Here is a 19912-nt window from a genome sequence, read left to right as displayed (position 1 = left end):
AATCAGTTAGGGCTTACATTTCTTTCTTCTGGGATGTTACTTCCTATATTTGTGTGTGAGGTTTTGTTTGGCCTTACACTATCACATGTGCTGCCCCAGGTTGGTCAGTGGCAGGAGGACTTGCTGTGTGTGTGAGCGTGTCCTGGGTAGGGGGACAGCCATGGTCATTGAGGCCCTTGGCCTCTGCTTCCACCTCGCCTGTTTCCAGGTGAGAGGTTATGGCTGGGTTAGTCTGGTCAGCTGGAGTCTCTTCAGCAGCCATAGTCCATATTTAATATCTAACCTTACCAAGCTTAATAAGCACATGCACGCCAGCAAGAGCATTTCTGTTGACACCTCTCTGCACTTCTGCCTCTCCTAACCAGTCTGTGTAAGGAGTCTGGCCTGGTAGTTATGTCTGGTGTGGTAGTCTTGTATGCTGTCTTTCTCCCTGTCTCAATTCTTTCTTTATAGGGCTGTTGTGGTGGAGGAAGCCAACGCACTGTTTTACTTTGCTTTCAGATACTCACTGTGAATATCTCACTTGCAGAGGAACTCCAGATTTAGTTGACCTGGGATCATTATCATGTAGATGTGAAAGTAGATGTAGTTGTGTCTCTAACTCATATACAGGAGGTTGTAAAATAAATACCACTCATAGAATTGGTATGCCTCTATATGCAAAAACACTTTGCTATTCTCTGCTTGGCGGTGAAGGTGAAGGATCTGGTGAACTGATTTGGACTCAATGGCTTATGTTCTGGGTCAGTTGAACTTCTCTTACATAGTCTCCGATCCTCTTCTCACTTCTTCTTCCCCCTCCCAGTGCGTGGACTGCTGCCGACGTCTCAGAGGAACAGGGACAGGAGTCCAGGTTCGGATCCGAAACAGGAAGCCCTACTGTGAGCCCTGCTATTTCCAACTCAAGTGTGAGTATTGGTCTGTATGACAGAATGACCTCAGTGCCATATCGCACCTCACCATCTCTGTGCCACACGTTACGATCCTATGCAGTTTGCTCATTTTCCTTTTCTTTCTTCCTCACACTCAGTGCAAGCTCTCAGCTCCATTAAGACATTTCCTGCACCAACATCTTTGTTCTTTTGTCTACATGTCAAGTACAGATTATTCTCATTACTAATCATGTTCATTAACACTTTTAGCCTTCTCTGCCCCCTCCATGTGACCAGAATGGAGTTCTTCAGATCGTGGAATAAGCAGCCGCCTCAAGTGAATGAAAATGTAGTGATCACACATCTTCCACACAGCCAGGCCAACTAGCCTCTGGTAAAACTCTACGATGTGATGTACTATCTTGGCAATGTCCATGTGGATCCATGAGCGATGCAGATTCTCAATGGCTGTTTTTTTTAATCAGATTTGGTACTTAGTTTGTGTGTCCTTTTCTGCTCATTTATATCCAAGATAATTCACTGAAATTTAATATATGAAATAAAATGATGTTAATTATTAGTGTTTGTTAAATGCTTTTTATTTCATTTTCATTTTCATTTATTTATGTGGCTCAAGACCATGATCACATGGTATGGAGCACAAACAGAACATACAATAATAACAAAACGATAGCACACGGCACGGCTGAAGTACAGCAAATGTTACTTAAACAAGGAAGGACATTCTTCAAAAAGGCACCTAATTTACAAATAACTTTTGGCTTATCTGATTGTGATAAAATTAATTTAAACATAGATGGGCGGTTTAAATAATACTTTGGCAAATACCTTTCTCTATAATTCATTATGCTTACATTCTTACATTCAAACAGAATATGATACTCATCTCCCAAGCGGTTGTCATTACAAAGGTTGCAAATCCTCTGGTTTCTATCCAGCCCTTTATATCTTCCAATGACCTTGGGAATTCTGGTGATGTTCACCCTAAAGTTACAAATAGCCTGCCTATACTTTTGATTTTCATACAACAGATACTTTTCCAGTTTAAGATCTTGTTTAAATTCTACATAAATATCACGTCATACTTCTGAGCTCACTTTGCCACTTTTGCATGAACTGATCTTTCAGCCTCTGTTCAACAGTTAGTTTCAACCAGTTGATGTTGTTACACTTTAGTGTGAGAGACAAACAAAGACAAACCACAGTCATCCAGTATCTGCTTAACCTGCAAGACACATGGCGATGCATATACACCCGAATTATGCAGGCTGAGCAAACAGTGGTACGTTATTTGACTGAGTTTAGTTTCTTTACCTTCTATCAGCCTCCCCCAGTAGCCAATAATTCTCTTTTTAACTGTGACACAGAGTGGGTATCTTCCCAGCTCCCCATAGATCCCCACCATATTATTGCAGGTTGTCATTTTAACTTTTAGGGTGTACTTAAGAAATTATTATATATAATTATATTAATTTTGAGAATATATATATATATAATAAATTAATATATATTATTTAGATGTTAGTGTTGCCATTCATTTCAATTATATTATAATCCAAGATTGTTTTTTGCTTAGAGTTATCAGTCATTTTTTTGAGATCCCATTAATGTCACCTATATAGGGAATACTGTATGTATGGAGGCACATTTTGACTTGTACTGAAACACTTTTCTTTCTACTGCAAACTCACCAAGTGCACTTTGGGGTAAATCAGTGGCACATATGTTACATATATTTCTTCCATGATAATGAGAGGCATCTTAACTGAAATGTTGTTTGCAAATAAAATATACTGAACTTGAAAATCTGGAAGCTCTGTTATTTGTTTTATATTTTTATTCCACATGGTGGCATTGTTGACCTCAAAGTGAAAGCAATTTCAGCGTCATGGGTAGAAATGTCATGATTTGAGCTTGTTTGTTTTAAAGACGTCACAGAGCTCAACACGTTTGAACAGTGACACATTTTTGATGTATTAGGTCTGTACTTTACAGTACTGTTTCTTTTTCATATCTCATGATACAGTGACAATGAGGTTAAAGTACAGGGAATCAGCATTAGGGTGTTTTCAGAGAGGTGGTTTGTACTAATGTACAACTAGCTGAACCCTTAAATACCAACAATCTCTTTATTCCTGTTACTCTTCCAGTCAGCAGTAAAATATAATTAAGGGTTCAGGGTTTCATGCTGGATTGTTATTATCATAATTCTTATTATTTTCCAACATTTGTGCTTTTTCTTGTGAAATGATACATGATAGAGACATGCCATTTGGCAAAATTATAAATATTGATGGTAGCTTGTTAAAGAAAGATGAACCTGACAGGCCTGATGGTGGCGCTATAATCAAATGAATACACACTACAGCCCTTAACTCCCACACCTTAAGTCTGATTGACACCAAAATTGGTAGACTAGCTGGACATGCTCTTCCGCTTTGTCATTGGGACCATCCCTCTCCACCATAATGGAATCAATTTTTGCAATATAGCAATAAGCTCCAAGTATCTGAACAAAGACATCTACTGACGCTGTGGTTCCATACTGTAGATGTAGGATCATATGATTATAGAGTTAAATTAGTAACTCAGAATAGGACATAGTCAAATTTTAGTTATAAGGATAAAGTGAAATGCAAATATAGCCACAAGCAGCCATTATAGGGTTCAAGCACCTGTAGGACGCAGAGGTGGGGACACAAAGAATGATTTCTGCCAGGTTTGGTGGAATTTGGACCAACGGTGAAGGATGTCAAAAATATATTTTCCAAAAACCGCTCATCCCACACAACCATTGGTTCCTCTTTTTATATCTGACTGGTATATAGTGATAATATGTAGTGTTTTAGTGAAATCTCAAGGAGCATGTCAGTTTGAAATCTTTCTGTATCTCCATGTAATGGTTACATGGCATCACTGCTGAATGAAACCCAGGTCTGACCGCTTAAAAGGGAAAGTCCTTTTCTGCCAACAGTTACTCATGGAAAAAAAACTATCTATTTTTGTAACCTGCTGAAGCAAAGTTTGCTGCAAGCTACAGTGATTTCTCCACTTCTTCAAATATAAAGGGACTTGTGTGCTCTTGAGGGAGAAATTCAGATTTCATCATGTTCCTCAAACTTTTTGAGCATATAAGTCTTTCACCCACTGGTTTGCACCCAATTAGACATTCTCCCAGTGTAAACATCACATACATGCAATCCACACTTGCAGCTTGTATGATAAGCGTCCATACACTGAGAAACATTCCCAGGGGTTACATAGATTATGTCCATTAACCCTGCTTCACTCATTTCCTCCAAAAGAGACAAGAGGGAAGAGAATGTTGTTTGTGTTCTAAGGCCTTTAAATAGGGAAGTGTCATGTTGTAAAATGGTAGGAATAGGTTCTGTCATTGTGCAAAATTAAAACCTCAACCTTGTTTCTCCTGGCCTCACTGAATACATAGGCCTTCTGTAAAATGTCCCAGTACAAGGAGACAGGGCAAGACAGAGGAACATAGGAAATTCAATACTTGAAACTGCAGGGTGTGCTTACTGTATGTCAACAAATAGTTCTACTGATCATAATGAAGATGTGGACAAGTAAAAAAAAAAAAAAAAACAGTTGTTCCTGAGTAATATTTAACCATGTTTTAGCAAATGTTTAATCAAATCACATGAGGAAGGCTATGAAATTGCATGCATGTATGCAGTAGTGTATACAGTGTATTGCATGTACACACTATATGCACAAAAGCAGTATTACAACCATATGAGGAAGTCGTGGTGTAAGAGAAGAATGACAGTGCACATCATCCACCCACTCACCATTCTGTGGCTGGAAAAGTCAATCTGTCTGTCTTTGTGTCATATGAATGAGAAACATGCAAAATGAAACAAGGAAACTGCAAAAGTAGAACAAGAGGAACATTAAATAGACATTATCTCTATAGGTCATGGTGACAAGTCTTAAGAGGGATTTTTATCCTTGGACAGGTCATCTTGTTGGTCCTTGGAGCACTGAGCTCTCTGGACAGTAGAAACAGCCAAGCTGAAATGTTAAACATTTGTCTCCCGGTGCTCTTGGCCTGATGGATGGAAATGTTTTACGGTTTACTGTGACCTATTCTGTTGGACGGGGGAGGTCAGCTCCCCAAAGGCACAAGTTGAGATATTTTTCATTTTCTGACATGTTCCGTCTGTTTAGGATGACTCCTCTGACCTTCGCCCGACCTATTTAAATACCACAAGTGAGCCGGAAGCAGTGGAGGGTCACAGAGAACGGTCAAGTTAAACATGCAAAAAAAAAAAAAAGTAGATTTAATGGATTGACCAGATTGAACATAGTGTTTACAGAAGGCTTTGGCCCATTTCAAACATTGTCCTCGGAGTTAGAGCCATTTAAGCTGTCACATCCCACCAGTGAGATTTAAACTTTAATACCAATAGCTCAAGAGCCGATTGTATAGATTCAAATGACACACTGATATCCGTGTCTACAATCATATGCTTACATCATATGTGGAAAGGATCTACAAAGACAGCTAGATTTTGAGATTAGAAAAACAAAAAATAGGATGCTATCACAATAAAGGGCAAAATATTAAATCACACCTTCATTCTTTTTCTCAAATTTTCCACATTCCACAAATTCTAAACAGAACACACAGCGAGAGACGATTGTGTTAAACATTACTGAATCTTTCAGTACAAGTGCAAGTTCAACATGAACAGTGAATAATCATTTGACTATCTGCCTCATTTACATTAATTACTGTATATTAGGTGTCATTTATGAATATATAATGGGTGGACACATTCCTTGATGTACTCATTACAATAATACAAATTTGTTTTATGTTATAGTGGAGGTTGATGAGCATTAATTTGAGTTATGTTTTTTTTTTCATTTTTAGAATGACAACACAAAAGTGACAGCAAAAATTACTATTGTGCAATGACTTGGTGATGTCTAAAATCCATAAACATCACTAGACTAATTTAATTTTCAAGCTTGCTTTCCAGTTATTTTGTGTTTCATTGTATGTCAGTCAAAATCTCAGTGAACACAAAGTGACACGTGACTTTCACAGGGCATAGTACCTTGGCTTGGAAAATTACTAGGGAGAAAAAAAAACACTGAAGTTCTACATCCCACTGGTTGGGCACAAAAAGTTTGTAAGGGTAAATCCTATCCCATTGTGTATGTCTTGTACCTGCTGAACAGACTGAAAGGGAACCAATCTGTACACTGCAGTATTGAATGTGTTTTTTAATATATGAAACTTGGTGTCTATGTTGATTTCTGTGTAGTCAATCAAACCCAGAACACAATAGAATACTGGCATTTTCAGTATACTAATGTTGGAGAAAAAAAATGTTAATAAACTTACTTAAAATTCAATATAGTGAAAAGGCTTACAAATCAGTATGTACTTCACAATGTGTGTGTGTGTGTGTGTGTGTGTGTGTGTGTGTGTGTGAGGGGGGGGGGGAGACAATGTTTTTAATGTAAGTGGTGTTATTGTAACACTGGATCTGACCCCGCATGGAAGTGAAATTCTTCTTTCTCAGGCTGTACAAAGTTCTGACCCCATTCTAACTGAGCCAAAGTTCTCATGAGATATTTTCAGAGCTGAAACACATGAAAGCAGTTCTGGTTTGCCTATCAGAATACAATAACATTTGTCCCTTAGCTTGCAGTGTAAAGATTATATTGATGCTGAATTTGGTTTGGGGCATCTAGCACAGAATTGAGCAAAAGTTATTCCACAATGATTAATTAAGGGTTACACACAGACATACAACACACAGAGCTTTATCAATTGTCATCTTAACTTATTGTTGCTGTCCAGTGAAAACCTCATATCTCCAAAATGTCAACTTTTCAGAAATTAAGAAATAAAGGCCACCATATCTTTTTCAGTTTAGCTGTTGGGTTTTGAAAGGGCTTCATAAGAACACAGATGGTAGAATTTTCTCAACCGATAGAGGAGCATGTAATGCTTGACTGAGTTAAAATGTGAAATGCAGCCATGTCTATCAGCCATGTTGGCCCATTATGTTATATAGGCTGCCTTGTGCCTAGTTATATTATATTCCTTGAAATATGATTGCACATCAACCAACTGGAAATATAAGATCTTGGTCTTAGTTCCAACCATTGACTCTGAATTGTAACTGACTTAACCTAATGGCTCCCAGTGCCTCCAAAAACACATCTAAAACATGCTCCAGAAATATAATTTTTCCTAAATAAGTTATCATTGTGACAACTGTGCCTGTGTGTGTGTGTGTGTGTGTGTGTGTAGAATACTATCCCAGGGGGTTTTTTTGTGGGAGAAATAATTCAGAGATGCCCCCAAACTGCTATTTACGGTGTTATTTTCAACTTTTGGTTTCAGAGGAAACTATTTCTCATATGAAATCCTCCTCCACTCAAAGTTTCAAAAAGAGATCCTTGGTTCAGTCGGACCAGATATTTAATCAACTGTTCCCTGTCTATTGACTCTTTCCGTGCTTGTTTTAAAGATGCTGTGGTCCAGCCTCTTGTAAAGAAAACCACTTTAGATGCTCTTGTTCTTAGCAATTTCTTCTTAACAACATATTCCTAAACTGTCATTTTTAACCAGTGTTGCAGAGAAAGTAGTTTCCTGGCTGATTATTATAATTACTGATTGTTATTATTCATAATGGCTGATTGCCATTATGAATAATAACAGCATCTCTAAGAAATTTCAATCTGGTTTTATAGCCCTCTACAGCACTGAGACTGCTCAAGTCACTAATGATGTACTACTTATTGTCAGTGTTAATGATTGCTGCATTTTAATCCTATTTTATTTTAGCCAGCAATCCCACCAACCTAGCTCTAGCCAAAGACTGGCTTACAGATTTCAAGTGTTGGATGTCACAAAATTTCAGCTGCTACTAGAATCCTGGAAGTGATTTTTGATCCAAACATCTGCTTTGGTGATCAAATTAATAAAGTTGTACAGTCCTGTTTCCTCCAGTTGGAAACCATCTCCAAAATAAGGCCTTTTTAATCCTTTTCTGACCTCGAAAAGGTGAACCATGCTTTTATATCATCTTGTTTGGATTATTGCAATTCTCTTTTCCTGTCTTAGTCAAAATTCTTTCTGTTGCCAGTAAATTTCATACTTTATTTTTAGATTTGACCAATCACATTCAGGGATTGTGCTAGACTAACACCTAGCTACATCTCTGACCTTTTAATCCCCTATGAGCCAAACCACAGCCTGACATCCTCGAGCAGGGCGCTGTGTCGTTCCAAAATCCAGGCTGGAAATAATGGGTGAACAGGCTTTCTCAGTAAGGGCACTAGTCCTGTGCAACACGCTGCCTGAGGAGATCAGGCTAGCTTCTTCAGTGTCTTTTTTTTAAATCACTCATAAAAACATACTTTTATAAACTGGCTTTTATTTAGTTTTTGTGTCTACATTGATCGCTATCGTCTTCTCTTTTATGGTTATTTTATTGTCTGTTCATTTTATCACTGCTGTTTTTCTGTTTCGGTTGTTTTTATTGTTCTCCTTGTCTGGTGGTCTGTGAAGCGGTTTGTAAAAGTGGTTTGCTTTGTTTTGAAAAGTACTTAATATTATTATTATCAGGTCAGTTTCACTATTTCTGCCCAGGTGATGCGTGAGTATAATTTGGTCCCAAATCAGTCTCAATCACTGGTAACTCCACTTCCATGGTAATCTTTAGTTGATGCTCTTGTTCTTAGCAATTTCTTCTTAACATCATATTCCTAAACTGTCATTTTTAACAGTTACAAGCTGAAACTAACACACAGACAAACATTGAACAGCCTATGTTTATGTAAACTAACAGGTGAGCATGATGAGATGGGAAAATAGCTTTGGGTCATGTGTCATGAGTCCTCTCTCTGCCTGGCTGTCCATCCCTTGTTACCATGGCAATACCACCCCACAGACCGCCCAGCTGGGATTGGTTGAGAAATGAGGGGATTCTTATCTGCCTGACACAGGAAGCAGGGAGGAAGAAGTGGGTGTGTCTGCGCCTTGTAGATATCTGGCGAGTGTCGTCTCTCTGTGGAGCATCACTGCTGGAACACTGTCCAGAGCGCATTCCACAGACAGGCGGAGTGACAGACAGAGACGTGCAGCAAAGAAGAAAAACAGGCAGGAAGACCTCCGAGTTATGGTTTGCAACCCTCATGTCAACCGTAATTATGATACCAGATTTTCAATGTCAATTCTGCACTATTTCAATTTTGTGGCTACACATCTGTCAGATTCTGGATATGGTAATAGCATAAATGTCCCACTTCCTACATATCAATTAACGACACGGACAATATCAGTGTCACTTTTGAAAAAGGAGACCAAAGGGCAACAAAAATTCTGCAGTGTCTCACTATTCATGAAATGTGATGGCAACTTAAATTCAAGTGAACTCATTAACATACACACACACACACACACACACAGGGTGATAGGAAGGTATCGAAATAGTTAATTAATGGACTTTGAACCAGCTTCTTCCGTGTCTTGCCCTTTCAGACAGACCTGAGAGGGAGAGAAGGGGGTGCTTTCCTTCTGAAAGGAAGCCCACTGCAGCCGCAGCAGGGGTGGAGGATGCTTCTGCTCTCCCTCTCTATTCCCTGTGGTTGATTGATGCTGGCAGCCTTTACCTTTCGGTTTACCGATGCGGTCCAAGGCTCAGCTTTGTCACTGGGAGCTGCACCAGCCTCCGGTCTGCCGCTGGGCCCTGGGAGCAGCTCAGCGGAGACTGCCGACATTTACACCCTCCCTCTCCTGAACAATACGACATAGAGGAGAAGAGACAGTGAGAACAGGCCTTATGGAGAGAAGCAGTAAGGAGGGATCCTTAATAGAGAGAGTTGGCCATTGAAGGATCACAGATTTTGATCTCTCTGCTCTGTAAAATGCACAAGAATACCTTCCATCCATCTTTAAGCTGGCAGCAGTTACAATTTTCAAGTTGTATTGTTTACATGCAACTTTGTTTTTATAGTGTTTCAAAAGCAAATGAAGTTGCATGCAACAAGCAAAAATATTGATAAAATCAATGTCCATATTATGGATTGTTTTTATTCTTAAACCATTTTATGTCCCCCAAATTATTGGAGAACTGTTCATTATAATTTAATTCATGTAGTTTAACTAACTAATTGGTTACATCTCTGAATTCGATTGTTTCCATTACATTAAGCACAGCATTAAAAAGAAAAAGTCGCACTTGTTTTGTTGGCTGATCAAATAGAGCAAGAAAACCACGCAAGTAAAAAGCAAAGCCAATTAGAATTGATGTGCAACTGACTAGCCAACCAAAATGTCACCCAAAGACAAGATTCTACTGTCAGCGTTTTGCAGTCTACTATAAATAGCCTATATGCCAAATCATGTTAGATGTAGTTGTTATTTGATTGCCTCTTACATGCAGTTGGTTGTGAAAAGCTGAACTGTCTTTACTTGATCCAACTCGGTTGCAGACAGGTTAAGGCTGCAGAACTGTTTTATAATGCAATTGTAATTTGCATAACACCAAGCTACTTGAAGAAGTTGCTTGCATCATGCCGTCCTTCCAGGAAAAAGAAGATATCTTGAGGTTTATGTATTATTAAAGCCATTGGAAACTCAGATCTATGATTTCCATTGTGTTATTCTGCTATGTTTGTTGCTACAGGAAACACAATAGTAGAATAACAAAGGCTTATTGTTTTGTTGAGAACAGTTCTACGCAGGTTTGTATGTGCTTTCTTATCACTGGGATTTCACTTGGCAGGATGAAACAGGACGGCTTATGTCATGCTGTCCTTAATATAATATTGCAGGGAATCAAGGTTCTGACTAGACAGAATTTTATTGCTTTAATTTCCTGTATCTTACCTTGTCTCCAGAGGAAAGAGTCCAGAGATTGTGTATCAACTGTACTGGACACCAAAAACAAAACATTGACCCCAGTATCTGCTGCCCTGCCTATGTATCATTTGCAACTTATGGTGTTATTGCAGAGGGAACGAGGAACAGGACGGAGCAGCGATCCATAAAGACTGACAAAAAATAATATGACTGAATAAGTGATATCAGTCTCAGATTATGGATTGTAGTTTCATATTTCAAAAGATAGCTGACTTGGGCTTTCAAATGATGGATCGTGGCTTTAAACAGAGTCTTAAGTAGCTGTGCTGGAGTGAAGGCTCGAGGAAGGACTTGTGAAAGAGGATGTGTTTGTTCTGTTGTGAAAGTGCAGATGAGATTTAGTCTGGTAGAGATCTAGAGTAAACGGCCAAGATTACAACTGAAGTGATGTAACACACAAACGCAGATAACCGTAAAGATACACCCACACACACACTCAGTTTTGACATAAGAATCAGTACTACGGTGAGCAAACAGCCATGTTGGTTACGCTGAGACGCTGGGCTCAACCATTTTGACCACTACAGTATGTTAATGATTGGAGGAATGCATAAACCTTAATGGTTTCCCTGCTTGGTAACACAAACACTTTGGGCTGATTATGGGTTCAGGTGGTTAGCAAACAGCGCCAATCTGAGTCTAGAGAGATGTAAGCCTTCGGTGCTCTATTACAGTATGTGTACCTTACATTATTACTTGATGACTGTAAAACTTCCCAGGGTTTATTCAAATACTAAAATGTTTGCTCTGATACCAAGCACCTGCAAAATGTAAAGGCGATAATTGGATAAATCAAAGAGCTCTGTTTGTCCTGACAAGGAGCATTTAATCAGAAACTATACAGACATTTAAAGGACACGTTTTATTTCATGTGATAGATACTTTTATGGCCCAGATAGCACACAGACCAGATGGAGCTGGCATGCATGTTTTGATTCTCTGGTAATTGGCATACGTCAGCGGAATGGATCCCAGACTCAAAGGAGGACAACTGTGAAACGTTTCCTTCTGAGTAAAATCGTCATTTAACTAAGAATGCTGCTGTTTAAAGTTGATTTATGCTGACTTAAATCAACTTTAAGGAGAATGAAGGATTTCAAAATGTGTTGTGGTTAGCTCCGTAGCTCCCAATTACAGTGTGCAGCATTTTTTCTGGCTAAGCTACTGATATTTGTATGATGATAATAACCAGAGAACCGAGCCAAGTAGTTTCACCTGGACGCCTCTCAAACTGCAGCTCTTTCCATCACATTGAAAACAAAATGCTGTATACTGCATTGTCCTCAATTCATTCTGTGGGTTCTGTGCTTGTGAGGCTTTCACTCATTTTGTCAGTCATGCAGAAGTCATAAGAGTCCCATATTGACATGCTTGTTGTCATGCTGCTGCTCTGTTGCCTCACACCCAGGATGAATGGCTGAGAAAATCCTGCAGTTCACAGTATGGATAAATGCAGGATGGGGAAACTTCTGCAGTGGCTGCTGCTGCCATTGAAAAAATTTAAAAGCTTAAAAGTTTTGAAAGACATGAAAAGACAAACCATTAACTGCTCTGTTGTTCTGTGGTATTATTAGCAGATTGTGAAGGAACTAAACAAAGGACATTTCAGTGAACATGGAAATGAAGATAGATTTTATTTTCTGCTCTCACACCTGCTATAGACCAAAGGAATCACAAGACGTAAATTAATTGAGCTGGAGACGACATCCACAAATACTATTTACACAAAACAAATATATATTTAAACATGAAGCTCCATGTTGAGCAAGAGACAGACTGTACTCAGAGATTCTTTGAAATATAAAAAGAAGTGTTAAGGATACAGATGGGGCACTAATAGTGGCTGATATGAAGAGAGCCAGTACTTCTGCATTTTTGTCTCCAACTCTGCAAATTGGCTACTCCTCTCTCTCTCTCTCTCTCTCTCTCTCTCTCTCTCTCTCTCTCTCTCTCTCTCTCTCTCTCTCTCTCACTCACTCTGTATGTGTGTGAGTGTGTGTGTGTGTGTGTGTGCATGTGGGTGGGTGGGTGTGGATGTGTGTGTACCTATATGATAGAAATAAATACCTCCAAAAACATTTCACACTCTGTATGCTACTCTGCCTGTGATGAAAGTCTGTTGGCCAGAACCTGAAAATGCCCACACACACACACACACACACACACACATGCACACACGCACACACACTTATGTGTAATAAATGTCCACCAATGCAACACATGACTTGGACTGCATTAGAAATAGTTACTTGGCAGAGAAACACACCAATCTCATTTAATTATCCCTGATCAGAAGAGCAAACGAAAAATAATTTTGGATCAGTTGAATAGTTCTATTTGACCAACAACTGTCCTGTTGTCTCATTTGGTCTCAGTCTGATTTTCAAGGGTAAGACTTGCAAAGATCATGTAGATAGACAAGCAGGTTTCCAAATTGCAGTCAGAAGGTTTCTTGTAGTTGTTTTTTTGTTTATTTGTTTTTTTGGCTCTCCTTCCCTTAACATCCCTCTTGTGAACATATCGGTAGGAAAAAACACACTCCCTCTGTTTTCTCATATCAACACATCCAAAGAAAGAAACAATTTTTGTCTGATTTCAGAGTTTGCCCCAGTTGCTGTCTTTTGGTTGAGGACAGTAGGCACCACTTCCTGTTTCTGGAGATCGCACCATAGAGGAAGAGAAGCAGTTGATCTTTCCCTTTTCCTGTCCAGATGGCAGTATCAGCTGACAGCAGATACCAGTTTTTTTGGGGGTTTTTTCGTGTGTAGACATGTCTAACTTTAAAACTCTTCTGTAAGATAAGTGTGTGCAGTGCGTACGCGCGCGTGGGTGGCGTGTGTGTCTGTTTGTGTGAATGTTTTTATGTCTTTGTTTGCATATAGATGCAAGATGAGAGAAGTCCTCTTTCTACTAATTTGATTTAAAGTAACAGCTTCAGTGCTATACTGTATCTAACAAATAAACACATAACGACGAGTGCACATTCACTCAGCTCACACAAAGCCTTTTTTGTACATGAATTGATCTTGGAACAGCCCGGGTTTGTGCCCCAGGACCCCACATGGGAACCAACAGTTGATTACTGTACTTGTCAAGCCAAAGAGTAACACTGAGTGCCTTTCTTTCTATGAATTATACACCGAGGACCACATGACTTGGAGGCACATCAATTTCTTAGATATAATGTAGCTGCTGTGCTTCTGGTGTTGTGTTGCCTCTGAAGTGTTGGCTGTACTCTGTGATAGAAAGCCTTTCAGTTCAGGACTGAACTTAGTAATGGTCTCATAAATATCAGACCATCAGTAACATAGTACAAATACATGTGGTGAATCAATTCAGATCCCATCCTCATCAGAGCATTTTGGTGGCATGATGGCCTAGTGGTTAGTGAGGTCATCCCCCAACCGGAGAGGTGCGGATTCGGTCCCTAGCATGACCAAACATATCAAAGTATGCTTGAGCAAGATATTTTTGCTCCAGGAGAGCTGCAACGTGGCTGACAATGTGTCTCAACCAGGAGGAGAAAAGAGAATTTCCCCTTTGGGTGATGAATGAAAATATCAAATTTAAATCTGTAAATTAAATTTCTAAGAAAGAGCCGCAGAAAGACTGGTCTTCAGCGGGCATTAGATGACATATCGGTTATTTTAAACATCTTTTGGGGGTATTTACAGATAAATCATCAAGACACTGGCGACCTGCAAAGAAAAATTAATGCTTTGTTTTTACTCACATGAAGTGCAGCATGATTGTATTTGTAGAATGTATACATGTATTTTTCTCATCTATTTTGCAGCTATACCGCTCTATTGGCAAATAGTTTTCACAATGAACTCAAGGGACTATTAGGTTGATAGTGTTCATGCTTTATTTGCTGGAGCTTCATATAAAGACAATTAGAGAAAAAAACAGGTGGCATGTAACTTTCTAGCATTGTGAAAAAGTCAAAATATATATATATATATATATTGTGAAGCTGTGCTAGATATGAGTCATGGACACAATCAAATATAACTAAAAACTGGGAAGCAAACAACAGAACAGACCATAATCAAAATGTTAGACCAAAGAAGCAAACCATTGTCTTCCTTATCCATCAATCCCTCATATAAAAGAATTCAGCATTGATGAATAAAGGGAATTCAGGAAAGGTTGTAATAGTTCAAAGGCCAGACCAAACATAGGCTATATGACCATGGTGTGTGGCTTTCCACAGGACATCAATGGCCTCTACAGTAATATGTCACAAAAACAAATGCAAGCACATTAGCTTATGCAAATAAGTAACTTCAGCAATGGAAACCAGCACAGAAACCAGCTCCTAATATTTCTTCCACCCAGTCTCTCTGAAAGCACAGGCTAACCAAAATGATATGATAATGTCATCTACTTGAACATACAACAGTCATTGTAAAAGCCGTAAAGTTTATCAGGCAAGCTGGCCCTGTGTAAACAGTAGACTGCAAGAAGTGCAATTAATTACTGTTTCAAATTCAGTCAAAAGTCAGTTGGCTATCAAAAAAGTCGTTACTTTGTTATCTGCCTCTCAGACTGAAGTCTAATTGTTGTTACTAAATGATGTTTTTTAGTTTTTTTTTATTTCATAATAATTCGTCTACCTCTCACACTGAGCTAGTTTGGATTACAAAAATGGCATTGAAGATAACTTTATAGGGTTGAAAGTATTCCCTCTACTTCTATTTTATCAAACATAAGGATGACAAAAACATTGAACAACTATTTGGTCCTTAATGGAAGAAGTAGGCTAATTGAGAAGATAAAGGCTGCAGCCGCCAGTTCGGGAGGTTTAACAGAAAGGCTAATGTAAGGAGTGGTGTATGAAATTATTGCTCCCAGGGAGTACAGTAAGTAATGCCATTACTTTTGAAATGAGCAGTGAGTAATGCACTACTCTTCTGAGTAACGAGCCCAGCACCGCGCCCAGAAAACAGGCAGTTTATCGGGAGAAAACATACTCGGTGTAACTGGTCCAGATTTTGTCTTCATTGGGGTCATTACTGGTGTATGAGCAGGTCCCGGTGGAGCTGCAGGCCACCATGCGGAAACCCACCTCCGCCAGCCGGTCAAACGCCTGCTCCAAGAAGTTATACTTCAGGTAATACCGGGAGGTGTATCTGTCAGGCGGCCGGTCGGGGTCACGACTCTCATTCAGCGTCTCTCCAAAAACCTCCTTAGCCAGCGATATCTTACCGCAGACGGTTATTCTGGCGACTCTGCGAAATTTGGCGTCCGTCTGGATGTCTCTCCCGATAGTGTAGGTGCCCCTGTAGCCGATGGTGATGTACCCGGCCTTGCCCCCCTGCACCGGGGAGCGGAGGGCTGCTTCGGAGGTGGCGGTGGCCGGACTCAGCTCAGCCTCCTCCGGGTCCCCGCTCTCCTCATTGCAGGAGCTGGCTTTGCTGTCAGCTGCGAGGCGTTTCGACAGCTCGTGGAGCAAAAAGAAGTCCGCCTCCTTCTGCAGCCTTCTCCTCTCTTTGAAAAAGTCGGGCAGAATGAGGTTGGAGTCCCGCAAGTAATCCAGAATGTAGCGGAACAGAAAGCCGTCCCGGTCAAAGAAGAAGCGCTGTTTGCTGTCTTTGGGCAGTTCGCTGGGGGAGCTCTTAGTGAACTTGGTCCACAGAAGAGAGTTGGGCACCGCAGTGAGAGTTTTGAGTCGGGTTACATATACCTGTCCACCCACGTTTAACTCAACTATGTCAGGGAAGCTGTCGCTGTCGCTTTGTGCCATTTCTGTTTACCCCAGTAATGTCCGATGTGTCCCTGCGAGGATGAGTAGTTAGGGAGTAGGCTAGTCTCTCTGTAACCAGATGTTTTTATCGGTTTGGTTGAGTGGGAGGAGAAGGAGAAGGACGGCCTGAGCGATTAACTCTTCAGTGGAACTAAAACCAAGTAATGATGCCTTTAAGGGCTTCTTGTAAACTCCAACTTCAGATATTGGGAAGTCATAAATACGACATGTGGCGCATTCATGCTTGGAAATACTATCAAGATGGGCACTGTAGTAAATATATATATATATATATATATATATATATTGGGGGTGGGGGGTGGGGGTGGGGGGTGTATTTTAATTGATTACATTTATATAGCGCTTTTCTAGGTACTCAAAAGCGCCTATGGGGGGGGGAACTCAACTCATCCACCACCGATTTTAGAAATTAAGCGTGACACTTTGTGCTGCAGGGGCACAACGCAGAAGAGGAAACGTGTAGCCTAATTGATGTGATTAATTTAATTAGCCTATAGTAAAATGTGTGACAACTAAAAGTTCACAAAAGTGTGACAACTAAAAACAATTAGTTCATTCATGATTTCTCAGAGTTACTGGCCCTGCTTAGCCTATGCCTAAATGGTAAGAGTTTTAATACTTGGGATGTTAACACCTGTGTCTGTTGCCTGGACAATATGGTCTGTGTCTGATTTCATGAATATTAGTGAGTCTTCAATGTGCTGGAGAACCTGCCTACTTAAAGGAACATATCCTTGACTTAGTTTTTTCATTTAGATTTGCCCCAGCTAATGTTGCACTCAAAGAAATGAGCATCTGACCATATGGCCATAGCTTTTAAAGTCCTGTTGCTTTGCCCTTCTCTCAGCCTCTGTGCAGATGGTGCAGCTGTCTGTTCTTCTTCTGCATCTTTAAATCTGCTTCTGCCCTCTGAGGTCTTTTTGACAATTAACAATGTGCCTCTGCACAACAGTGAAGAGCTTGCTGGTTGTTTTACTTGCATTTGATTGAGTATTCTTTTTGTTAGGGTTAGTGTTCAGTCCTCCTAGCCTACGTTAGCCAAATAACCTCATGTTCTACTAACAACAAGACCAAGCCTTATCTGTATGAACCTGCAGATTCAGTTTTTGGAAATACCCAGAACAGGCAGTGGTGTAAAGTAACTAAGTACATTTACTCAAGTACTGTACTTAAGTACAATTTTGAGATACTTGTACTTTACTTGAGTATTTCCATTTGATGCTACTTTATACTTCCACTCCACTACATTTCAGAGGGAAATATTGTACTTTCTACTCCACTTCATTTATTTGACAGCTTTAGTTACTTTTCAGATGGAGATTTGACACAATGGATAATATAACAAGCTTTTAAAATACAACACATTGTTAAAGATTAAACCAGTGGTTTCCAACCTTTTTGGCTTTTGACGTCTTCCAAAAAGCAGTGTGTAGTCACATTTCAGATGTCTATGAGTTGTTAACAGCTCCACCAAATAGTGATTTTTCCCTCTAAACCTCACATGGTTTCATTTCAATAAATGTTCAAATGATCCAATATTTCAGCAAAAATCAAAGATTAGAGAAAAAGTCCAAAAACTGAAAACAGATTTGTGTATCAGAACTTTGTTTTTTCTTCTTTCCTCTCCCATTAATCATCTCACGATCCCTCAGATTTATCTGGTGACCCTTTGAAGGGGCCCGACCCCTAGGTTGGGAACCACTGGACTAAACTAGCTAACTGTATATAAAGTAGTTCAAACTAGCTCCACCTCCAGCAGCTACAACAGTAACATGCTGCTTACACACTGATGCTTCAGTATTAATAATCTAATGATGTCATATATAATAAAATATCAGTCAGAGGGACCAAACCACTACTTTTACTTTAATACTTTAACTACATTTTGCTGCTAATACTTATGTACTTTTACTTAAGTAGGATTTTTCATGCAGGACTTTTACTTGTAATGGAGTATTTTTACATTGCTGTATTACGTATATTGCTACTTTTACTTAAGTAAAGGATCAGAGTACTTCTTCCACCACTGAGAACAGGTTTGCAATTTTGTTTTGGTCAGATGTGCACTGAATGGTGAGTTACACAGTACATACCACTATCCATATTATAGAATTACTTACCATAGATCCACAATGTTGGTAAAGACACCTTGGTAAAGATCACACACTTCACTGTAATGGTCATTTCTATGACAGTGATTGTTGATGTTGGCTACTTGGCTATCTCTTTGTATATCTTTCAGGAAAAGAGAGAAAATGTAGATTGATATATTAGAATGTAATTTAATTCTGATACTTTTTAGATGTTTTGATATGCACATAAAATAGCAAATTATGTATTTACAAGGCTGTCATGGAATTACCATTTCATGGACTTTAATGCTGAAATATCAGAAAGGTTTAAGGTTAGGAGTGGCTTATTTCAAAGAATCGTCACAACTATAGGGTCCTTTTCAATGTTATTGATTCAGTAGTTAGCCCCTCTCCGGCTGGTCAATGTATTAAAGAATTTTCACACTGAAAAGTGTGAAGAAAAAGTAGAGAACATAAGACTCCAGATCTCACTGGGAGCTATCTGCTGATAATTCTGCAATGATAAGTTAAGCCATTTCTTCCCTTCTTCTAGAGAAGACCGTGTCTTGCATGAAATCCTTCTCCTGTCCCCTAGTTTTTGTCTGTACTAATTTTAACGAAGATAATTTGATTCAGTCAGTCAATGTGAACATATTAACAATTATCAATAGCTTTCTGGTCACTGGTATTTTTCCATCTAGTATTAAACATGCAGTGGTTCAATCTCTTCTTAAGAAACTATATTTTAACATATTGTCTCTTGCAAACTCAAGGCCCATCTCGAAAATGCTAATTTTTCTCTAAGGTTGTAGAAAAACTTGTATAAAACAATAACTTCAAGAAATTCCAATCTGGTTTTAGAGCAGTTACAGCACAGAGACTGCTATCCACAGAGCGACCCATGACCTTTTAACGGCAGATGCAGAGGAATGTTAATTCTTTTAGATTTCAGTGTGGCCTTCGAGGAGAAATAGACAGGCAGTGGCACAGACAGATAATGTACTGTATATCCTATTCATTGTTTTTTTAATATCTAAAAGGTGCATATTGCAGCTTTAATTAGGCACTCAGTCTGTCAATATTAATCCAGTATTGAGAAATTTAGGTGTCATTTCTTATGCAAATATGAGCTTTGACGAACAGGTTAAGAGAGTTGTGCAATCCTTTTTCTTTCAAATAAGGCGTATTTCCCAAATTGAGCAGTTTCTATTTTGTAGTGATCTATATAGAAATCTGTTATGAAGTCTGTGGGTGATAACCGGAGGAC

General features: G+C 39.3%; 2 protein-coding genes across 3 annotated transcripts in view; one reads left to right on the top strand and one right to left on the bottom strand.

Annotated features, from left to right (window-relative positions):
- lmo7b (LIM domain 7b) overlaps positions 1-2668 on the top strand; it is a 33726-nt gene extending 31058 nt beyond the window's left edge. For both annotated transcript variants that reach the window (XM_071526747.1, XM_071526746.1), the window contains 3 exons: positions 100-208; positions 806-908; positions 1143-2668. In XM_071526747.1, coding sequence (XP_071382848.1) covers positions 100-208; positions 806-908; positions 1143-1165 — 235 coding nt within the window. In that variant the 3' untranslated portion in view covers positions 1166-2668. The remainder of the gene's footprint in view (positions 1-99; positions 209-805; positions 909-1142) is intronic.
- An 11985-nt stretch (positions 2669-14653) lies between these two features.
- LOC139650173 (BTB/POZ domain-containing protein KCTD12-like) lies at positions 14654-16622 on the bottom strand. The gene has a single exon (XM_071526748.1). It carries the CDS (start codon positions 16550-16552, stop codon positions 15761-15763), a length of 792 nt encoding a protein of 263 aa, XP_071382849.1. The 5' UTR covers positions 16553-16622; the 3' UTR covers positions 14654-15760.
- Between the last annotated feature and the right edge of the window lie 3290 nt (positions 16623-19912).

This window comes from Centroberyx affinis, unplaced genomic scaffold (assembly GCF_046629955.1).
Source record: "Centroberyx affinis isolate AG114_WGS23_722 - 3 ecotype Tasmania unplaced genomic scaffold, CSIRO-AGI_Caff_v1 ptg001450l_1, whole genome shotgun sequence".
Classification (NCBI taxonomy): domain Eukaryota; kingdom Metazoa; phylum Chordata; class Actinopteri; order Beryciformes; family Berycidae; genus Centroberyx; species Centroberyx affinis.
The sequence above is the reverse complement of the archived record's forward strand: the minus strand, read 5'-3'. Positions and strand labels throughout refer to the sequence as shown.